This window comes from Pagrus major, chromosome 24 (assembly GCF_040436345.1).
Source record: "Pagrus major chromosome 24, Pma_NU_1.0".
In the NCBI taxonomy this organism is placed as follows: domain Eukaryota; kingdom Metazoa; phylum Chordata; class Actinopteri; order Spariformes; family Sparidae; genus Pagrus; species Pagrus major.
Window position 1 is genome coordinate 16418425 of NC_133238.1, and position 21925 is coordinate 16440349.

Sequence of the window (21925 nt, forward strand, 5' to 3'; positions counted from 1 at the left end):
GGCTTAGAAACACAATAATCTTTTTAATCACAAATTCCTTTCACAAGAGAAGCTGTATTCTCCATTGTGGGTTTGAAATAAAAAAAAGCAGGGGACCATTGCCTACACAAGTAATTTGTTACAACATACAGATAGCTGGTTTATATTATCTGTTACTTTAGCTTAACCCTTTTCAGAAGGGAAAAAAAAACAAAAAAAACAAGACAGAGGTCATTATGGACTGTCCCTAGTCTCTCACCTGAATCTGTTTTTTTTCTTTTCCATTGGTCACTGGCAGGCCACACACACACACACACACACAAAGCTAGGAGTTATCTTTCACACATCTCATACCTGTGTGTTATTATAATATATAGACCTGCTGTGTGTGTGTGTGTAGTATATACTACTACGCCTGCGTGAATGTGATGTGATTATTATTGTTGCAAAGCCTGGTTCAGGTTAAATCCTCTGTAAAACATGAATGAATACAGCAAAAGAAAAACATTTAACTTTTATTTTTATTATTTATTAACTCTTTTATTGTCTAGTTTGATAGTCAGACACAACAAATAACAGATATAAATCTAGGAATAAATAACAATTCATTTTAAAAGACACATACTGGTGGTATACAGTGATATGTCGTTTCGTTTTTCAGCTCGTACACACGTTTGTTTTCACTCTGGTGCAAACGCCGCACCTCTGGCAGGGCTTCATGTTTCCATGACGACTGACCAGAAAAGGCGCGTGTGACGTCATGTTTACGTGACTCCCGATTGTTAAAATGAGTCTCAAAGTAATGATAAACTTTAACAACAGAGACACACGTACGCACTACACAGGTACGCAGTTTATTTGTTGTGCTGCTGTGTTTGTTTAATAAACGGACCGCTCCAGTTCGACTGTAGCCGCGCTAATGGCGCTAACGGAGCTAACTGGTAAACAGTGCCTGGACTCCAGTACGATATGGTATCGGAATCGGAACAACTCTAGGTAAAAGGAAAGAAGTGTGAGACAGCTTTGGAGCAACTTACTTAAAAAGGGGCTAGCCTCGCCCATGATTGTAGCCATGAATACTGATTAACAGTGACTGGACCTTCAGACACAGGTGTCGTTATACTACAGTCACTGAGACACATTCACTGCACTCAGGTGATCTCAAGTTCACTAAGTGTGACACTACTAGCACCAACTGGACTTCTGTTGAATTAGGTCAGTCACAAGGGGGTGAATACTTAAACAGTCACTTGTTTTACATTATATATTTTAAAATAATTGACATAACTTTTTTCACAATAAGTGTGGACTCATTACAGACAACACAATCACTAAAATGATGACATTTATCCCAAAAACTCACAACTAACAAAGTATTTGCAGTACAGCTGTAGGATTTTACAAAGTCCATCAAATTAATACAAGTTTTTACTTGATTTGTTTTTTCATGAAAATCCAAGAAACAACAGTGTTGTTTTTGAGTCTTTGAGTCGAAAACAACTAAAGTGAGAAGTGACTGACTTCCTGGTGTGGAGACACTCCACCAACAGTCTCTTCTTTATGTCACTTTGACCTTAAATGTGATCAATGATCAAACACATTTCCCTTGAATTAGTTTTTAGTGTTTTCTGGAAGCTTTATATGGACAAGCCATCTTATTTTGGAAGGATCTGACTCTCTTTGAAAGTAACTTAGTACAATTATCCCAGTACTGTGCTGAAGTACGACCTTGAAGTACTTGTACTCTACTTGAGTGTTTCTGCTACTTCACACTTGCACTGAGCTAAATCTAAATCAGCCCTCTGAGATATTGAACTTTGAACTTCTCTACATTAGTTGTGAATATGAAAGAGCATCCTGACAGAGAGATGTGTGACCACATTTGTTCAGATTTTACGGACCTGGACGTGAAATAATGTTTGTATTGAGCCGAGGAGCTAAAATGAATATTTAGTCCCGACGCAGAGAACGAGATGACGTCATCTAGTCTGCAGTCAATCAACCCGTCACAAGCTGTGACTTGAAGATTCCCAGAAGTGGATGAAAAAGAAGCTCAATAGGTTTCACACACAGATAGAAAACCTTGAAGATAACACAACACAAGCCTGTGAAATAAAAGCAGTGGATGTGATATTACAGCCAGTGAAAAGTCAATCAATCACTAAATAAATGATGGAGTAATGCAACATCTGAACACTTTCTTCTAAAACAGTGTGAAGGAAATGAAAATAATCCTTGTGTGCACATGAACTTCACTGCTCCTTGTTGAGCAGCATGTGGCTCAGATCTTCCTCTACTTGTCTTTAGAAGTCATGTGGCGCCATCTGGTGGTGCAGAAATGAACTGCAGGATGTTGTTGTATTAACACAGATGGTTCACATGGAATAAAAACAGCAACATTAATGACTTTATATATCATCTACAAGAATACATCAGAATGTATTAATGATATTTAGTCTTGATCATCCGAATGTGTAAATAAACTAAAGATACGTGTCAAGTAAAGTTATAAAGTAGCATGAAGTGGAAACACGTGACTGAAGTACCTCAGGATTGTAGTTACGTGTAGTACTCGAGTAAATGTACTTTCCTCCACTGTTGCTGGTGTTTCTAGAACAGTGAGTCCAGTCGTGTCTCGCTGGTTAAACTGGTGTTCAGAGCAGACGACTCACTTCCAGTCTGATGGCTCCATGACACCATCTAGTGGACTGACAGTAGAAGTGCAGCGTTCATGTGACGCTGATATGAAGCAGCCAATCAGTGGAGGAGCAGCTGATGTTCTGACAGGAGACATGATGGAAAGGCTGATTTCAGTTGATGTGCAGATGAATGATTTGTGTTTCCTCTCCAGATGAAAGTGTGTGTGAGCTGAGCAGCATGAATCAGTGTGAGGACAGAGAGGAGGGAGGCCCTCCCTCTAAAACCACTGGACCTGAGCCTGGACCTGGACCCGGACCTGAGCCTGGACCTGGACCTGGATCTGGACCTGGACATGGACCTGAGCCGAGCTGTGTGTCCTTCAAGAGTGACCAGTCAATAGGTCGTTTCATTGAGTTTAAAGGACAACGACCTCCTGCTGTAAAGAGGTGAGCTGTTAATGACATTAATATGTGACTGATTCGTGCTTTAACTGTGGAGAAAGATGTTTTTTGAAACCTGATGTTTATTTTCAGCTTCGTTCTTCTTCACTTAAATTTATATTGTCACTTTAGAAAGCGGCCCAACAGAACCAGTCTTCAACTCTTCATTTCACTTTATTGAATTAGTTTGGTCCAATATTCTCTGAGGTTTATTCCTCATGTTTTCCACTATTTTATGGACACAAGCTTCTGTGTCTGAAGACTAGAAAGTCAATTTCCTTCATTGGTCGTTTCCCTCTCTGTCCAACAGGATCTATGGGAGAGCAGCATCAGCTGGACCTGGACATGGACCTGAACATGGACCTGAGCCCAGCTGTGTGTCCTTCAAGAGTGACCAGTCAATAGGTCGTTTCATTGAATTTAAAGGACAACAACCTCCTGCTGTAAAGAGGTGAGCTGTTCCTGCAGGCTGTTAATACCATGAAAAAATGACTGATTCATGTTTTAACTGTTATTTATTCAGAGAAATTTGTTAATTCAAGATATTTATTGAACCACTAAAGAACATTGATGATGAATAAGGACCACTCAACATACAGTATATTCATATGCACATATGTACAATGTAGTCGACCAAGAAGGGCAAGCTCGCCGGGATAACCTCCGGATGTACGGTATACCGAGAAGGAGGAGCAGGAACATATTTGTACTTTTCTGGAGAAACTACTGAGAGATTTCAGAGGACACTGAGCAGGATTGAGCGAGCACATCGGGTTCAGGCAGCTAAACCAGGGAACGAAATAAAACGAAATAAACACCCAACCAAGTAAATATTTGGATATTTGTCTGAACTATATGGTTCCAGATAATACCCCTTCTCCACTGGTCAAAAACCCACTTAAACCTGCTAAGATCAGCTTTTGTGCAATGAGAATGTGCACACTTTGCATTTACACCCGGGTCAATTGACTCTGCAGTAGACCCGGTTTTTATCACCTTGGCTCTGCTCAGCTTTGAGCTAAACGTAAGACCCGGGTGAACACAATAAATTCCACCACGTGAAGCCAGACGCCTAAATAAAGAAGGAATCTGTGACGCGGTCTATGAAGGACGTTTTATTACTGGACACAGTGTTGGAGGTGGCGCCACGTTCATTCCTATGAAAGCTGCTCAGTGGTGTTCTGAAGCCAAAAAAGCTCAACGTCCCGGCTGTGAAAACACCTGGATCACCAACCGAGCCGGCTAACTTCCAGTTAAACACCAGGCTAACATGAAGGGAGAAAAAATTATTTACTCATGTGGCTCTTCTAGACTTTCCAAATATTATTAAATCCCTAATAAATAAAAGTCAGGTTATTTGTGCTGAGTCATGCAAACATGAGAATACAGGTGGACTGTGTTGGTGCTGATGCAGCTGACAGTTTATCTGTCATTAACAGAAAAATCTGCTCAGAAACAGCTCATTTTATCCTGGTTTGGTCTATTTGATGAAAAGTGAGGATCCACGGACTGAAATCATTCAGCTTCATGTTTACTGAACTCTGGTGTGTTGATCCTTTTCTTGTTGATAGCTGCTAGTTTCTCCAGCAGCTTCTGTGTCTGAAGAATAAAACATTAATTTCTGTCCCTTGTGGTCGTCTTCTCTGTCAACAGGAGACCAGCCTCTGCTGAGCCTGAAGCTGAACCTGAGCCCAGCTGTGTTTCCTTCAACAGTGACCGGTCAAAGCATTTTGATATAAATTTTAAACGACAGCGTTTAGCTGACAAAAGGTAAGTTGTTGTGAGCATCAAAACATTTTGGACAGTCTGATCTAAAATGTTCATGTTTCCTCCTCATGTTGTTCACTGCAGATGTTGGTTGGCATTAAATCCAATCTGATAATGTTAATGTTCTCAGACTGATGGTTAGAGCAGGATTAGTATTAAAGGACAGGTTCAGATTTTTTCTAGTCTGTCCCCAAACAACACTGACACGACCATATGTACACAAACAATCACTGGTCCCTCCTGTGCCCACTGGCCCTGAAACATCTCTTCTTATGTGGATTCAATGGAAGTGATGGAGGACAACGTCCACAGTCCTCGCTCTGTGTGAAAGTACACTGTTAAGTCCAGTGGATGATAATATGAAGCTTGAGCAGTCTGAAAGTCTTTAAAGTCTGAAATGTCCTATTTGAGTTATTTTGTACTACAACAGCAGCAGCTTCTGTGTCTGAAGAATAAAAAGTGAATTAACATCTCTGGTGGTCTTCTTCTCTGTCCAACAGGAGACCAGCCTGTACTGGACCTGGACCTGGACCTGAGACCAGCTGTGTGTCCTTCAAGAGTGACCGGTCAAAGGATTTTGATATTAATTTTAAACGACAATGTTTGGCTGACAGAAGGTGAGTTGTTGTTCGTATTAAAATAGTTTGGTCTTTGGCAGCTGTCCTTCTGATAGATCCGCAACTCCATCGTTGCTGTCTGAAAAATATTGATTTCAGAATTTAAGGTTTAAATCTGTTCCCTTTGGAAAGTTTCCTCTGTCCTGTCAACTGCAGCTTTTTTTTTCTGCAGTGACATATTGCGCATATGGAAATGTTTAAAGTGACTGAAAGCAGCCTCTCTAAGCAGAGTGTGAAACCTGCCTATGTAGGGCATTGTACCATCTGAATAGTGTGGCCAGTAAATAGCAGGACAGATGCTGCATCTTTGACTGTAGACCAGGTTTCTTTTTGGACAATGGTGCACTGGCTTTCTGCTGCCTCGAGATAGCAATGCACTAACAATGCACATGACCACACCTCATTAAGACCAACCATTAGTGCACAGAGTGGTGCAAGTACTTTTGTTATGTACACAAGGTGGCGTGACAATTGCATCGGTCTGAAACTAGCAATGATATTTGTGCTTCGCATGATGGAGGACTATGTCCACAGTCCTGGTTCTGTCTAAAAAATACACTGTAAAGTTCATCTGAGGATAATATAAAGCTTCAGCAATCTGACTTACACAAATCAAGAGGGGATCTTCCAAAATGTCTTTTTACTCTAAAATGTACTCTTGGTACTGATCTAAGAGAATATATAAATAACTTAAGGATATTTTTGCTAACCCTAACCCTTTAGCCCTTTAACCCTAACCCTTTAAGAAACCCCACCCACATTTATTGTGCCAGTCCGGGGACTTGAACCAACGACCCTCCAGTCACAAGCCCACTGCTCTAAAGCCTGATTTATACACTGGCTGGCCAAAAACAAAGTCGCACACTCTATTTTGTTGGACCGCCTTTAGTTTTCATCGCGGCATGTATTTGCCGTGCATCATTTTGATGAGCTTATGCAATGTCACAACATTTGTTTCTGTTCAGAGAAGCATTAATTTGTGGCCAAGGTCTTGTATTGATGATGTGAGAGTTGGGCCGGAGCGTAAAGTCTTCTCCAGCACATCCCAAAGTAGCTCAATGGGGTTCAGGTCTGGACTCTGTGGTGGCCAATCCACGTGTGAAAATGATGTCTCATGCTCCCTGAATCACTCTTTCACAGTTTTTGCCTGATGAATTGTGGCATTGTCATCTTGGAATATGTCCGTGCCGTCAGGGAAGAAAAAATCCATTGATGGAGAAACCTGGTCCTTCAGTATATTCAGGTAGTCGGCTGACCTCATGTTTTGGGCACATAACGATGCTGAACTTAAACCTGACTGCCTCTCTTCTTACCCTGATGCACCCATCACTCTGGAACAGGGTAAATCTGGACTCATCAGACCATATGACCTTTTCCATTGCTCCAGAGTCCAGTCTTTATGCTCCCTAGCAAATTAAAGCCTTTTTTTTGGATTAGCCTCACTGATAAGTGGTTTTCTTAAAGCTACACAGCTGGTTAGTCCTCTTCACACACTAAAGAGATTCAGTGTGTCTTACTTTCACTATTAAACCTAGCCGTGAGTTCTACTGTGGATTTTTTAACATTTGGTTTCACCAAACACCTCCCCAGAAATGTAACTACATGTCACAGAGACACGGACCAGAATGACTTTGATTGGTCCACTTGGTAGAATTCCAGCTTGTTCTCCAGTACTTAGCAGTGGTGCTAATACTGGGGATTGTGACCTGTACTTTCCCCAGTAAACACACTGCACTCTTTGGCTGTTGCAGTCCCTCCCCCCCTGCTGGCTGCTGCTCTTCTTGGGTTGTCCTTCTCCTTTTGGAGCCGCTCTTTGCTGCCGGTGTGTCTCTGGGCGAGAGAGAGAGAGCGGCCTATCATTTCAGGCAGAAAGCCCTACAGGCCTGTGGTGAAACATTCTGCTGCATGTGCATAGTGTCCAGGAGCTGCACATGTGGTTGCTCAGGCACGCCACAGGCAAGTGGCTCCACTAAGGTTCAGTTAGAAACACATTTCATTTACTGTTACTTCTTCTGCAGCATTACAGGAAAGTTGTGTTTTCACCAGCAGTAACTAAACATGACTCCTGAAACATCTGACAGCAAACGTGACGACAAAGTAAAACAGCAGATGTCTGAGAGTACAAACAGGACGAAAGAAACTAAAGAGATTCAGCCAGAAGCTACAAAAGTACTGAGAGCTGAACACACTGACTTTAAAAATGTCTTTCTCTCATGTTCTATGCACAGACATGAGTTGAGTATTGATTTGAGGGGGAGACGGTGCTCGTTATGGGTCGGTCACAGTCGTGACTTGTCGCCGCGGCCCGCTTGGAGGCAGGGCGGGCCCAGCTTGGCCCTACTGCGGAGAAGGTTATTTATGTTATTTAAGTCACATAATGTTCTGTAGGCTATGTAATTATCAGTTGTCCTTATAGACTTACTGTAAACTACTGTTGCATTGCTCCTTGGGAGTTCTTTGCACTGAAGTAAGAGCATGTTGTTGACAGAATAAGAAACCAACCAGATTGACTAAGTGGTTTTTCATATTGTAGTCAGTCACACAGCATTTATGGCTTAGGTTACCTGCCACCTGGTGGAGAACCCAATACACTACAAAGCAGTCAAACCAATGGACCTATAATACTGCTATACCAGCTACTATAATAAAACATACAAACGATTGGTATCGGCCATATATCGGCCGATATGGCTCAAAGACGATCGGTAATCGGTATCGGCAGCAAAAAACGTGACCTGGGCATCCCTACTTATCACCTCTGGCTAACTGATGTCACAAGAGGTAGCTTACAGTTTAGCTCAAGAGTCACAGAAGCAATTTGCATGACTGTAAATGCATGACTGCCAATAGAAACACAGCAGCTGGAGAAAAACAGGAGCGCTTTCACTGCAAGGCCTCCAGAACCAGTGCCCCTGGACGTCACTGCAACATAGCTGTACTACTACCACTGGAATTACATTCAAAGAACACAGGAATCATCAATACAAGGAGGCTGTCTGCTGACACACAACTGCAACTAGTGGAGTAAATGCTGCAACAAGAGCCAGCGTCTTGTTATCGTAAGGTCGCTGGTTCGATTCCCCTGGTCTGCATGTCGAAGTGTCCTTGGGCAAGATACTGAAACCCAAACTTCTCCTGATGTGCTGATCGGCACCTTGCATGGCAGCCACCACTATCAGTGTATGAATCTCTGAATTACTGTAAGTCACTTTGGACAAAAGCGTCTGCTAAATGCCCTAAATGTATATAACGGCAGTCAACAAGACCTTGAGACTTTACTTGTGGCAGGATCTCAATCCCAACCCAGAGGGAACAAGCCATGGTTTTCCAGCAAAGAACCTTGCCCAGATCTGGCCAACAATGGATGCATTCATCTGGCCCAAACACCACGTGGAATGATGGCACTTGGGCAGTCAGCTCCTGGCCAGCATAGCCAGATGTCAGCCAAGAGCAAACAAAATGAACCAGAACTGGCCCAAATCTGGGCCACAACTCATTCTATTCTGGTGGGCTGTTTTTGGCCCAGACTCGGAGCAGTTCTGGTTTATTTTCTTTGCTCTTGGCTGACATCTGGCCGTGCTTCTCGTTTTGACTGTTTTAACTGATTTTCATTTGTGTGGTGTTCTCCTTTTTTGTCTTTCTTTTGTTTTTTAAACTTGTTTGAAACTTGAGATCATTGTAAATGAGGGCAACCTCAGTGGTTCTTTCGAGTTTAAATATAGGTCAATCAAAGCTATCAACCCAAAGCATAATCGATGGTCTGGTCTGAGAGTCATTCAACTAACTTTCTCCAGAACCTCTTGACAATACAATGTGGTGCTTTAATGTCAGGGGAAACCATGTTTCAATGTTGTCACACTTTAACTCAAAGGACCTTCAGCTTGTGTTTGTCTCTGAGTGGACAGACATAATGTGGCTGATTCTTCATGATTCCTCCACAGAGTCGACCAGGAGAGCTCAGAGGTTCCCAGAGGTCCGTCTGCCCAGCAGCATCAAACACACCTGGACTCCATATTTATGGTCTGTACATGAACAACAACTACTTTTACATCCAGTCTGTTCACAATAATCTCCATGCTGCACTTTACAGACCAGTGGTGAATCTGTCCAACATGGATCTGATGTTTGGCTCCATGATGTTAAATGTTCTCATTCACATAATATTCTGTTCCAGCTGCTGGAGGAGAACATTGTGACTTTTGTGAAGAACGAGCTGAAGAAGGTCCAGAAGGTTCTGAGTTCAGATTACCCAGAATGCCTTGAGAATCAGGAGGATGATGAGGAGGCGTTGGATGGTGAGGATGAAGAGCAGAGGAGGAGCAGCAGAGAGGCATTTCTGAAGATCACACTTCACTTCCTGAGGAGAATGAAGCAGGAGGAGCTGGCTGACTGTCTGCAGAGCAGTAAGAGGATTTCTCTAAAGATTTAACATGATGGATCAATGAGACGTTTACTGAAGTCTGATGATGGAAAATGTGTTTATATATGCAATCTTTAGGGGAAGGAAATTGTCTTATTGTCTTTATAAATAACTTAATGATCTTGTTTGTTGTGTGTTTATTTAGAAAGTCATTCTGGAGTTTGTCAGCGTGAACTTAAATCTCACCTTCAGAAGAAGTTCCAGTGTGTGTTTGAGGGGATCGCTAAAGCAGGAAACCCAACCCTTCTGAATCAGATCTACACAGAGCTCTACATCACAGAGGGAGGGACTGCAGAGGTCAATGATGAACATGAGGTCAGACAGATTGAAGCAGCATCCAGGAAACCAGACAGACCAGAAACAACAGTCAGACAAGAAGACATCTTTAAAGCCTCACCTGGAAGAGATGAACCAATCAGAACAGTGATGACACAGGGAGTCGCTGGCATCGGGAAAACAGTCTTAACACAGAAGTTCACTCTGGACTGGGCTGAAGACAAAGCCAACCAGGACATACAGTTCATGTTTCCATTCACTTTCAGAGAGCTGAATGTGCTGAAAGAGAAAAAGTTCAGCTTGGTGGAGCTTGTTCATCACTTCTTCACTGAAACCAAAGAAATCTGCAGCTTTGAAGAGTTCCAGGTTGTGTTCATCTTTGACGGTCTGGATGAGTGTCGACTTCCTCTGGACTTCCACAACACTAAAATCCTGACTGATGCCACAAAATCCACCTCAGTGGATGTGCTGCTGACAAACCTCATCAGGGGAAATCTGCTTCCCTCTGCTCGCCTCTGGATAACCACACGACCTGCAGCAGCCAATCAGATCCCTCCTGGGTGTGTTGACATGGTGACAGAGGTCAGAGGGTTCACTGACCCACAGAAGGAGGAGTACTTCAGGAAGAGATTCAGAGATGAGAAGCAGGCCAGCAGAATCATCTCCCACATCAAGACATCACGAAACCTCCACATCATGTGCCACATCCCAGTCTTCTGCTGGATCACTGCTACAGTTCTGGAGGATGTGTTGAAGACCAGAGAGGCAGGGGAGCTGCCCAAGACCCTGACTGAGATGTACATCTACTTCCTGGTGGTTCAGTCCAAACTGAAGAACGTCAAGTATGATGGAGGAGCTGAGACGGATTCACACTGGACTCCAGAGAGCAGGGAGATGATTGAGTCTTTGGGAAAACTGGCTTTTGATCAGCTGCAGAAAGGAAACCTGATCTTCTATGAATCAGACCTGACAGAGTGTGGCATCGATATCAGAGCAGCCTCAGTGTACTCAGGAGTGTTCACACAGATCTTTAAAGAGGAGAGAGGACTGTACCAGGACAAGGTGTTCTGCTTCGTCCATCTGAGTGTTCAGGAGTTTCTGGCTGCTCTTCATGTCCATCTGACGTTCATCAACTATGGTGTCAATCTCATGTCAGAAGAACAGTCAGTCTACCATGCATCAGCAGTGACACAGTACCTCCAGAGTGCTGTGGACCAGGCCTTAAAGAGTCCCAATGGACACCTGGACTTGTTCCTCCGCTTCCTCCTGGGTCTTTCACTGCAGACCAATCAGACTCTTCTGCGAGGTCTGCTGACAGAGACGGGTAGGAGCTCAAAAACCAATCACTTGATAATTGAGTACATGAAGAAGAAGATCAGTGAGAATCTGTCTCCAGAGAGAAGCATCAATCTGTTCCACTGTCTGAATGAACTGAACGATCGTTCTCTAGTGGAGCAGATCCAACAGTACCTGACGTCAGGAAGTCTCTCCACAGATAAACTGTCTCCTGCTCAGTGGTCAGCTCTGGTCTTCATCTTACTGTCATCACAAGAAGATCTGGACGTGTTTGACCTAAAGAAATACTCTGCTTCAGAGGAGGCTCTTCTGAGGCTGCTGCCAGTGGTCAAAGCCTCCAAGAAAGTTCTGTAAGTGTGGAGAAGTTTCTTCAGGATGCAGTAAATGTGCTGTTATTAACCCAAATAGAAATAATGTTCTTGTTCTGCTCATTATGCTTTATCCAGACTGAGCTACTGTAATCTCTCAGAGAGAAGCTGTGAAGCTCTGTCCTCAGTTCTCAGCTCCCAGTCCTCTAGTCTGAGAGAGCTGGACCTGAGTAACAACGACCTGCAGGATTCAGGAGTGAAGCAGCTGTCTGTTGGACTGGAGAGTCCACACTGTAGACTTGAAACTCTCAGGTCAGATAGTTCAATTTGTCTTAAATTATTTATTATTTCTTTAACTTTTGAATTCAATTCTCTCTCTCATGTCAAAACTGTCATGTTTTGAAACAATGCCGCTTATTATTGTTTCATGTCTGTTTAGTCCAGATTTAGTGTTATTGATTTTTCATATCTCCAACATATTAGAGTAAAACAGAATGCAAGTTCACATGTGCTACAATGATATTATAAATACTGTAAATGTCTTTTGTACTGTTCACACTCCAGGTTCAGTGTCTGTCACCTCTCAGAGAGAAGCTGTGAAGCTCTGTCCTCAGTTCTCAGCTCCCAGTCCTCTAGTCTGAGAGAGCTGGACCTGAGTAACAACCACCTGCAGGATTCAGGAGTGAAGCAGCTGTCTGTTGGACTGAAGAGTTCACACTGTGTCCTTGAAACTCTCAGGTCAGGATTCAATACTTTATTTCATTATTTCATGTAACTTTACAATTGGAGCCGGTCTTGATCATACTCTTAATATTATTCATTTCATTTAAGAGACCCAACATTTCTCCTATGAACAATCACTTGACATAGTGGCACGAAGAAAAATGCATTTTAACAGGCAGAAATCTCGAGCAGAACCGGACTTAATGGTGGGCCGCCATCTGTCTCAACTGGTTGGGTTGAGAGAGAGAGACTGAAGCCCCATTCACACTGCCTTTTCAAGGCGGGAATCTTGTGCTGATATTCCACCTCGCTGCAGAATAGAATAGATGTTTATTGTCATTGTTTCAAAAACAACGAAACATAGATAGCAGCTCTTAGTTTGACAAATAAATATAAACAAGTATAACAAAATAGATAAAAATAGTAAAATATATACAACAAGATAAATAGACACAAGATTCAAGTATGTAGGTAATATATACATGAGTGAGTATGTGTGTGGGGGTGGTAGTGGAGGGTTATTGCACTGGTGTGAAGTCTTTAGAGAGTGAGGGGTGAAGGGGGGGTTGTGCATTTCACTGCCTGTGGGAAGAAACTGTTCTTCAGTCTGTTTGTTGTAGATCTGATGGATCTATATCTCTTCCCAGAGGGCAGGGGGGAGAACAGGTAATGTCCGGGGTGAGTGGGGTCTTTATCAATACAGCTGGCCTTCTTTTGGAGTCTGCCAGTGTAAATGTCTCTGAGAGGGGGTAGTGTCGTCCTGATGACACGCTCCGCTGCCCTCACCACCCACTGCAGGTCCTTCCTGTCCTGTGTTGTGCAGCTGGAGAACAACACCGTGCAGCAGTAGGTCAGGAGGCTTTCTATCGCTGACCGATAGAAGTTGGTCAGCAGGTGGTGAGGGAGGTGAGCGTGCTTTAGCTTCCTGTAGGTGTGAAAGTTACAAAGGTGGAATGGGGGGACAGTTTCATTCCACCTCTGATCCTCCAACAGAGGTAGTAACACAACCAAAACACAGGCGAGACGACCTGTGTGGACAGGAGTGTGATGTTCTGATAGTGTTCACAGTCTGACAACTTAACCCTCTAGGCGCCAGAGTTTATTTAGGAAAATATTCCGTTTGGATTGTAAGATTTCAAAAGGCTGTAGCTTGGAAGTGGTGAGAGATAAATCCATAGTGTAAATGAGAAAAATATTCATAATGACCTAAAGTTTGTGATGGGAGTAAATGTAATCATCTAATTTGCATATTGTGACGTCACCAGGTGACTGAAAGTAACTTTCAGTAAAACTGATTTTTGAACATATTTACACAGAAAAAAAATATCTATATTGTCATCTCATCCTCAAAATAAAGGAACAGGAGTTTGATTGGAGTAAATTTACTAATATAATTTGTATGTCACCAGGTAAAATTCAGCAAAACGGAATTCTGAATATATTTACACAGTAGATTTTTTTTCATTTCATTTTTTCATAGATTTTTTTCATCCTCTCATCCTCAGAGTAAATGAACAGGAATCTGATAGGAGTAAATTTCCTAATCTAACTTGTAAAAAGAAAAGAAAGCTCCTGCAGTGATCAGCGTGTGTTGCTTGTGTGACAGTGTGCGCAGCTGCAGCATCGTCAGTCACTCGTCTCTGACGAGCGATCGTCATCAGAGGGCAAATCGTCCCCTTCTGAATCGCGATCAGCAACGATCTGTGCAAGCACCTCATCCGCACTGTAAAGTCTTTTGGGCATTTTGTTTTTTATTACAAAAATCGCTATCTGTCTCTCGATCTGTCCAGCACACTTCCGCCACCGCTCCGCGGCTCTCTCCTCTCCCACTCTGCAGTTTAGCCGCTGCCGCTCCGACAGCGGGTGTCGGGTTTCAAACTTCTTTTTCTCAGGTATTTTGCATATAAACACACCCCCAAATGACGTCAGGATTGAAGCTGAATCTATTGGCTATCGAGTGGTAGCAAGCATTAACAGCACAAGGCAGTAGATTTAAAGATATGGGCTGTTTTAATGAGCAATGTTGCCTGTCGCAATAATGCGACTTTGGCGCCTAGAGGGTTAACATATCCTTCATACTCATCAAAGTAACGATACAAAACCAGTGACACCACTAATCTATTTATATATATACACATAAAATGTGGGTCTGTCAGTCTATTCTGCACTTTAGTCCCGACTTACATATCTCAACAACCATTGGATGGATTGTTATGAGGTTTGGTTCAGACATTCATGCTCCCCTCAGGATGAACTGTAATTACTTTGGTGATCCTCCATCATCAGGTCATCATTTTAATCTGTACAATATGTTGGTTCATGACCAAATATTTGCAAAACTAATGGCATTTCCATCATCTTCAGTTATACTCTGTGTTCATTGCTGATTAGTAAACTAGTCATTAGTGAAAACTAAGATGATGAATATAATAAACGTTAAACCCTTAAACACAGATGTGCACTGAATCATCAGGACCCTCAGCTGATCTGTGATGTGTGTTGTTTTGTGTGTCTGCAGGCTGTCAGGCTGTCTGATCACAGAGGAAGGCTGTACTTCTCTGGCCTCAGCTCTGGACTCCAACCGCTCCCATCTGAAAGAGCTGGACCTGAGCTACAATCATCCAGGAGACTCAGGAGTGAAGCTGCTGTCTGCTCGACTGGAGGATCCAGGCTGGAGACTGGACACTCTCAGGTATGAAGAGTCCTGCTGCAGCCACAGACAGACAGTCAGTGTGAGAGTCTGTATCTCGACTGTACATGGTTCAGTGTCGGGAGGTCTGCTTCGTTTACTCCACCTCCAGTTGTTCAGTTCAGTTCAGGAGAAAAGGCAGCATGGCACGAAGCCAAGAGTTACAAGTGAAGAGAGGAAGATGAGAAGAAGAGATGAAGATCAGCGACCAGGAGAGTCTTGGCACAAACACTAAAGTTACACCTCTTTTTTCAGACTAGTTTAGTGCCTGTTCAAAATGTGCCTGTTTGATTTGTTGGCCTCTGGTTTTGCTGCTTGATGAACCGTCATCCAAACTACTTCACACTCCACACTGATTGCAGAGATTAATTTCCACCACGTCACTGCTGTGTTATGACATTAATAATAACAATAGACCCTCTGTGTCAGATGTCTGATCAGAAAATACTGAACCTCAAATTCAAAAAATTTCTGTGACACATAAATGAATTTAATCACTGAATGTCATAGAAAGTCTTTCCCTGAACTGGAGAATCAGTGTTTCTGCCAAAGTGCTTGACTTTGAACTTAAAATGGTTCTGACATGGATCTTTATCAACACTGGAGTAACTGCATTCAAGATCATCACTGACAAGTGTATCTGTGCCTCAGTGTGAAACCATTTACAGACTGTAACAACTGTCTGTGGCATCAGTTTAAAGTGAACAGAAGATATAAAACAGTCCAATAACAACGTTAGATGACACAAGGTGGAACATTCCCGTCACATCACCATAACAGCAGCAGTGCATAGGTTAATTTAAGATGGGTCAGTGGTGCCGTCTTGGCTCCTGTCATGAGGAAACTGCTGCTCCAGTTGAGTTTGGGCTGTTTTGGGTATTTCTCATTATAACAGCCTGCAGGGGCAGGAAAGCTTCAGTGTTTTGCACCGTCAGCAAAATCAAATGACAAAAGAAAACAAAACATTCAGCGATCAATCATCTGCTCCGTTGATTAACATGATATGTGACCTGTGCAGAGCTGCAGCTCTCTACAGTAGCTGGTGGACCTCTGGTTTAATGCTGTTGTAATGTACTTCAGCCTGGCTCGTAGCTGCTGACTCAGCTTCACTTCAGCTGTTCTGGAGTCGTGTTCTGCTGGTGGAAATCCAATGTTTCCTGATTTTGTTGCTTCAAAATAAAAGTTTAACTACATAATGTAGGACATTTATTGTGAAGGATTTATAGAAAGTGTTAAATGCAGGAAGATGGCGTGACAACGTTGCATGAATGGACTTTTAATTTCTCTCGTGTGGCAGCAAACAACACACATGGTTTCAGTTACTAACTGAGTCCATCCACACACTTTATGGCCGACTACAGTAATAACAGCGTGCACTTTACTGTGACTGCAGCAACGTGCTCGTAGCTCTGTCACATACCGGAGAGACTCACTCCTACCAACACAACACAGAGTAGTGTTTGTTGGCACTAATTATAGGGCTGCAGCTAACAACTATTTTCATAACCCATTAATCACATGAAAAGACAAAAGCTGATTCATTTATATTTTTATTAAAAAATAAAACACTGCTGTCACATTTTCCTCTTTAGTCTCGTTCAGTTCACTTTCAAACAACTTCAAAGTGTAAAAGCAACATAAATGTATTAGAGGTGTGGAAATGTCTCCATTATAAGATGCATCACGATGCAGAGACAGAGCAGAATCCAGAGTCTGCAGCTCATGTTGATTGTTGATTGTTCGGCCTCAGCTGGACAATAAAGTTACGTTGTGACGTTGCTCCCATGTTTTGAACTGTGGGAGGACTTCTGACTAACGTTACTGATGTAGGAGGGATGTTGGAGGGAGGCAGAGATCATCTGAGAGGGATTAAAAAGAGTGTTTTTTAAACAGACATCTCGGGACACATGTCAGATTTTATGAACTTGCTGTGAAGCAGGAACTGGACGAGACTTCTGCCTCACAACAATCACTAATCACGTCGGCCATTTTCAGCTGAAGCTAACGTCTGCAGCCATAAATAATAACTGGTACAGCAGCCCAGCTGATCAGCCGAGATCTGAGGAGGTGCTGTCAACTCTGCTGTCCAACTCTGAGAGAGGTGTGTGCAGCAGAGTCAGTAAATGTTTCATCTTAAAGCTGCCATGTGAAAACTATATTATTGTAGACACACGTGAAAGACGCTGCAGATGGAGACATGTTTTGTTTGATTACTGAAAAGATGCAGCTTTTATTTTGTAGCCTGCTGTAGTCTGATTATTGGAAGGATTTTCAGAATAAAAGGGGGATTTAAATGATGAAAAGTAGCCGTGTGCAGTGATATAGATCATCGAGGATGACTAACACTGGGATGCATCGAGAATCGTCGACAGCTGAATCGTAATGGAATCGTGAGGCCGGTGAAGATTCACACCTCTAAAATGTTTGTTACATGAAGAATGCAAAAGTAAAATATAGTTTGTTTTCTAAAGTGCACATAGCACTCCTTCATCCTCCACCATTGATAGTGGCCTCATGTGTGTTAGCAGCATGCTGAGGATAGCATCAGTCAGAGCAGCTGCTGGCAGTTTGCAGGAACAACAGGTTTACTAATGGATGAAGTTCATCAGCTCCAAAAGTTCATCCTGTCCAAACTTTTGTCAGTCAGCCTGTCCGACAAACAAACACTGCTGCTCATTAAAACACTGAACAGTCAGTGGCTAAAGGGACAGACACTACGGATCAGTGTAGACAGGTTCTGGGTTTGAAAGGTTCACTAAGTTACCGTGCCGAGTCTCCTTCACCCGTAGTGGCTCCGACGTGCTTTCTCTTCAGCTGCTCAGTGATGTGGTGCTACCGGGCCATGTGAGAGCAGCTCTGCACATCTTGCAGCTGTTTTCTTTTAACACTTTAATATAAAGTGCTGCCACACTTTTGATGACTTGGCTCGTACACTTTTCTCTTCTGTAACGTTTGTAGTTCCCGTTGCCTCCGTGGCCTCCGCTATATTGCAAATGCTAACGGAGCCGATTCAGAAAGGAGACGGCGCGACTCCGAGTAGCTTCCTGTTTCATCACCTGAGCTACGCGAGGCGCCATTGGCTGGCTTACTGCTCCCCACCGCAGGAGACCAGAACTGCTGCACTGGATGTGTTTTCCTGACGTATCTTCGGCTCGACCGTCTTTGACTATGAAGTGAAACAGCTCGCTCCGTGCCACAGCGCCTGCATCGCAACGTCAACCAGCTAATCCACCGTGAAACTGGTCGGCAGCTGTTTTTATAATGGATTTAATGGGTCAGTTGTCGCGGCCCTAAAAACTTCTAACATTGAATTCAAAGTCAACGCTGCACTTCTGTGAGTCCTCAGCAACAAACCTGCCAAGTATAAAGTAGACTGGATGAACGGTTCTGGAGACATGTGGACCACAGACAGACAGACAGAAAGACAGATTCCTGGCTTCATAGTCAGATGTTTCTCTGTCACATCTGGACACATCATGTTTACCACAGCAGATTTCACACTAAGAGACATGTTCTGTCATTTGTTGTGCTTTTAATGGCATCAAACATGACATGAAGTTCTCCTCACAGTAACTATTACTGCTGTAACATCCATCAGATATCAATCCAGCACCAAACTATAGTAACATGAACATGAACACATGAAATGATGCTGTTTCTACCACAAACAGCTTCAGTGACACTTGTGAGCTTCTGGAGGGAAACAGTCTGGGAGTCTCTGTCTCTTGGTTTTGTGGCAGAGGTCGGGAACCAACGTCCAACGTTTTCTGATGATTTATTACGTATAAACTGTATTTGTTTCTTTGCACAGTGAAACAAAGCAGCAGAAACACAGCGAGAACAAAAAGCAGACTGTGCAGGTGAGATTCAGAAAAGCCCTGGAAGCTTCAAACAGGAATCTGACCTCAAAAGTTCTGACATCCAAATCCAAAAGTCCTGTAATATACAAACATAAGCACAAGCTGACATTGGATCAGACAGCAAGCGTCAGGTAGCCCACAGGAAACAGCAGCAACATCCAATAACATAAAGATGAAGTCATAAATCCAAACAGAGGTTTGTGTGTGTCCTCACATGTTGTCGTCCTCTTTCACACACACCAACATCCTGTGGCTCACTCTCAGTGTGTGAGGAGAGTGGCAGAGGTGAAGAGGTTCAGGGAAACAGGGAGAAGCAGCCTGATGGACATGTTGTGTTTCTGTGTATGAGTCATGTCATGTCCATGTTTGCATGCTGAAAGAGGATGTGCTGCTCTGACCCCCCTCCTCCTTTCAGGGTGGAGCCTGCTGGAGTCCGATGGTTGACACCAGGTCTGAGGAAGTGTGAGTGTGTTTTTACTTTGATTCAGCTTCACACTGTGACATCACTCAGTCACATCTGTGATGTCATCACCACACTGATGATACATTAATAACTGCAGCTGTGTTGTGTCTTTTTCTCTCCATCAGATTCCTGTGAGCTCACAGTCGACACAAACACAGTCAGCAGACTCATCAAACTGTCTGACAACAACAGGAAGATGACACGTGTGGACAAGGATCAGTCATATCCTGATCATCCAGAGAGGTTTGAGTGTCGTCAGCTGCTGTGTAGAACTGGTCTGACTGGTCGCTGTTACTGGGAGGTCGAGTGGAGAGGAAGAGTTGATATATCAATGAGTTACAGAAGAATCAGAAGGAGAGGAGACATTAAAGACAGAGACTGTGTGTTTGGATATAATGATCAGTCCTGGAGTCTGGTGTGCTTTAATGATGGTTACTCTGTCTGTCACAATAACAGAGAAACAGACATCTCCTCCTCCTCCTCCTCCTCCTCCTCCTCCTCCTCTGGTAGAGTAGCAGTGTATGTGGACTGTCCTGCTGGCACTCTGTCCTTCTACAGAGTCTCCTCTGACTCACTGATCCACCTCCACACCTTCAGCACCACATTCACTGAACCTCTTTATCCTGGATTTGGGTTCTGGTCCAGTTCTGGTTCCTCAGTGTGTCTGTGTGGTGTTTAGTCTGCAGAGTCTCCTCCTGTCACAGAAACATTGTCAGTGCTGAACAGTTGAGTCTGTACAGGATCACAGTCACATCAATCTTTCAGCTTCTTGTAATAAATTCATCAGTGAACTTTGTACAAAATGATTCAAAGTGATTGTAAAGATTGATGGTTTCCTCGTCATCAATGATTCTGTTCTGCACATTAAAACTGAGACATCACTTCACTTTGTTCTGCACTTGTTGTATTTGACAGTCGTCAGCATGAAGCTGGTGACTCACAGAAGGACTTTAACAGGCAGCCGCTGTAAAGACTTTAAAACAGGCGTAACGTGCGTCTCCTTCTGGTCTGAGTCAGCAGTCGTGCAGCAGGATGTTGAATTAGCTGCTTTCATAATGTTTCTGTGCGAGTGTTACGGCCTCCGTTCATAAAAGTCAGAGCTGAGGCTCAGAAGGGGCTGGAGGATGCAACATATGAAGGACACCAGACACAAGGTTCATAGTTAACTCACAGCTTTTATTACATCATTCAAATTATTCCCAAAAGAAACCCAGGAACAAACAAAAAGGGGCTGAAAGGAACAAAAGATGGGAAGATGCTGGACCAACCAGGCAGTGGGCCGTCGTTCCCCGCGTCTCCCCCTGAACCACCTCGATGAAGACTGATCCTAAAACAAAGAAAAGGAACAACTGAACCAGCGGTGACCTCCGGCCCAAACTAACACAGTGAACTAAAATAACACAACCCCAGCACCGAAACTATGGAGGCTGACAAACCAACCTGTTGGAGGAGAGGAGGAAACTCTCTGCTCATGTGTGTCTCCTTAGCTACAGACTGCAGTTAATGTTAGCTAGCTACACACTGAATGTTAGCTAGCTACACACTGTAAGCTATGTATAAGTAGAGACATTTTTAGCTAGGTGTAGAGCAGAGGCACTGTTAGCTAGGTGTAGAGCAGAGGCGCTGTTAGCTAGAATTGAATTCTGGCTCTTGTTCCAATAAAATCCAGAAATATTAGTGAAATGTCAGAAACAGGAAACATTGACTCGTCTGTAGCTTTAATTGTAAAGAGTCATTGTGAACAAAGTTGTAAATGGACAGTAAAATATGATCAAATGTACTCGACTCTCCACCTGAAACACTCTGACTTGTTTCATGTGTTTCTAATGATGAAACAAAAAGTTTGATCATGTTGGTTCACACATGTAATTATGTCCGTAGTGACGTCATAAACTGTCAACATCTGTTCATTTCTGTGTGATTATTAAATGAGAAGAAAACACATTTTAATGACAATCATTGTGTTTCTCTCAGTGTTTTGTGGCTGTTGAAGTCCGGCTGTATTTTGAGGATGTTTGTTGGATTTGAATCTGTAAATATGAATCATCACTGACGTCCATTTGTTTGAGACGGTTCGTTGCATTATTAGCTGAAGCACTGGTGCTGAGTTCTGTATGTGTCATAATAATAATAATAAACTTTATTCATACAGCAGTTTTCACAGTTAAAAAGGGCTTTACGAGGTTGAAACGGGATTAAAACATGTCAGAGTTGAGGCCAATAACAGCAGACGTGTATAAATAATACAATAAATAAAGAGCAATATGGAGGATAATCAAACAGACGAGACATGTTGAAATGAAGCAGCCTGGTGGCAGCATTAATAAAAGACTTCCTGCTGATTTAAAAGATGTCAGTGATTGTGCCGCCTCAGAACAACACTGAACATTTCCCTCATTTGACTCCAGGACGACAAACAGTGAAACATGTGCAGTGAAATGTGACAG

General features: G+C 43.0%; 2 protein-coding genes across 2 annotated transcripts in view; both read left to right on the forward strand.

Annotated features, from left to right (window-relative positions):
• Positions 1–21925, forward strand: part of LOC140991935 (uncharacterized) — a 64422-nt gene that overhangs the window by 28112 nt on the left and 14385 nt on the right. The window lies entirely within an intron of this gene.
• Positions 899–20364, forward strand: LOC140992412 (NACHT, LRR and PYD domains-containing protein 3-like). The gene is made up of 12 exons (XM_073462717.1): positions 899–975; positions 3370–3510; positions 4713–4829; positions 5327–5443; positions 9385–9463; positions 9618–9846; positions 10009–11785; positions 11882–12055; positions 12308–12481; positions 14985–15158; positions 19431–19477; positions 19604–20364. The coding sequence occupies exons 1-12, from the start codon at positions 899–901 to the stop codon at positions 20155–20157; spliced, it is 3660 nt and encodes a 1219-aa protein (XP_073318818.1). The 3' UTR covers positions 20158–20364.

Bases quoted from the DNA above. Each gene is read 5' to 3' on its own strand.
- LOC140992412 (XM_073462717.1), top strand. From the start codon at position 899: ATGGCGCTAACGGAGCTAACTGGTAAACAGTGCCTGGACTCCAGTACG. The intron at 4,830-5,326 runs GTAAGTTGTTGT...TCTGTCCAACAG, and splicing joins CAGCGTTTAGCTGACAAAAG to GAGACCAGCCTGTACTGGAC. The intron at 11,786-11,881 runs GTAAGTGTGGAG...TGCTTTATCCAG, and splicing joins AAAGCCTCCAAGAAAGTTCT to ACTGAGCTACTGTAATCTCT.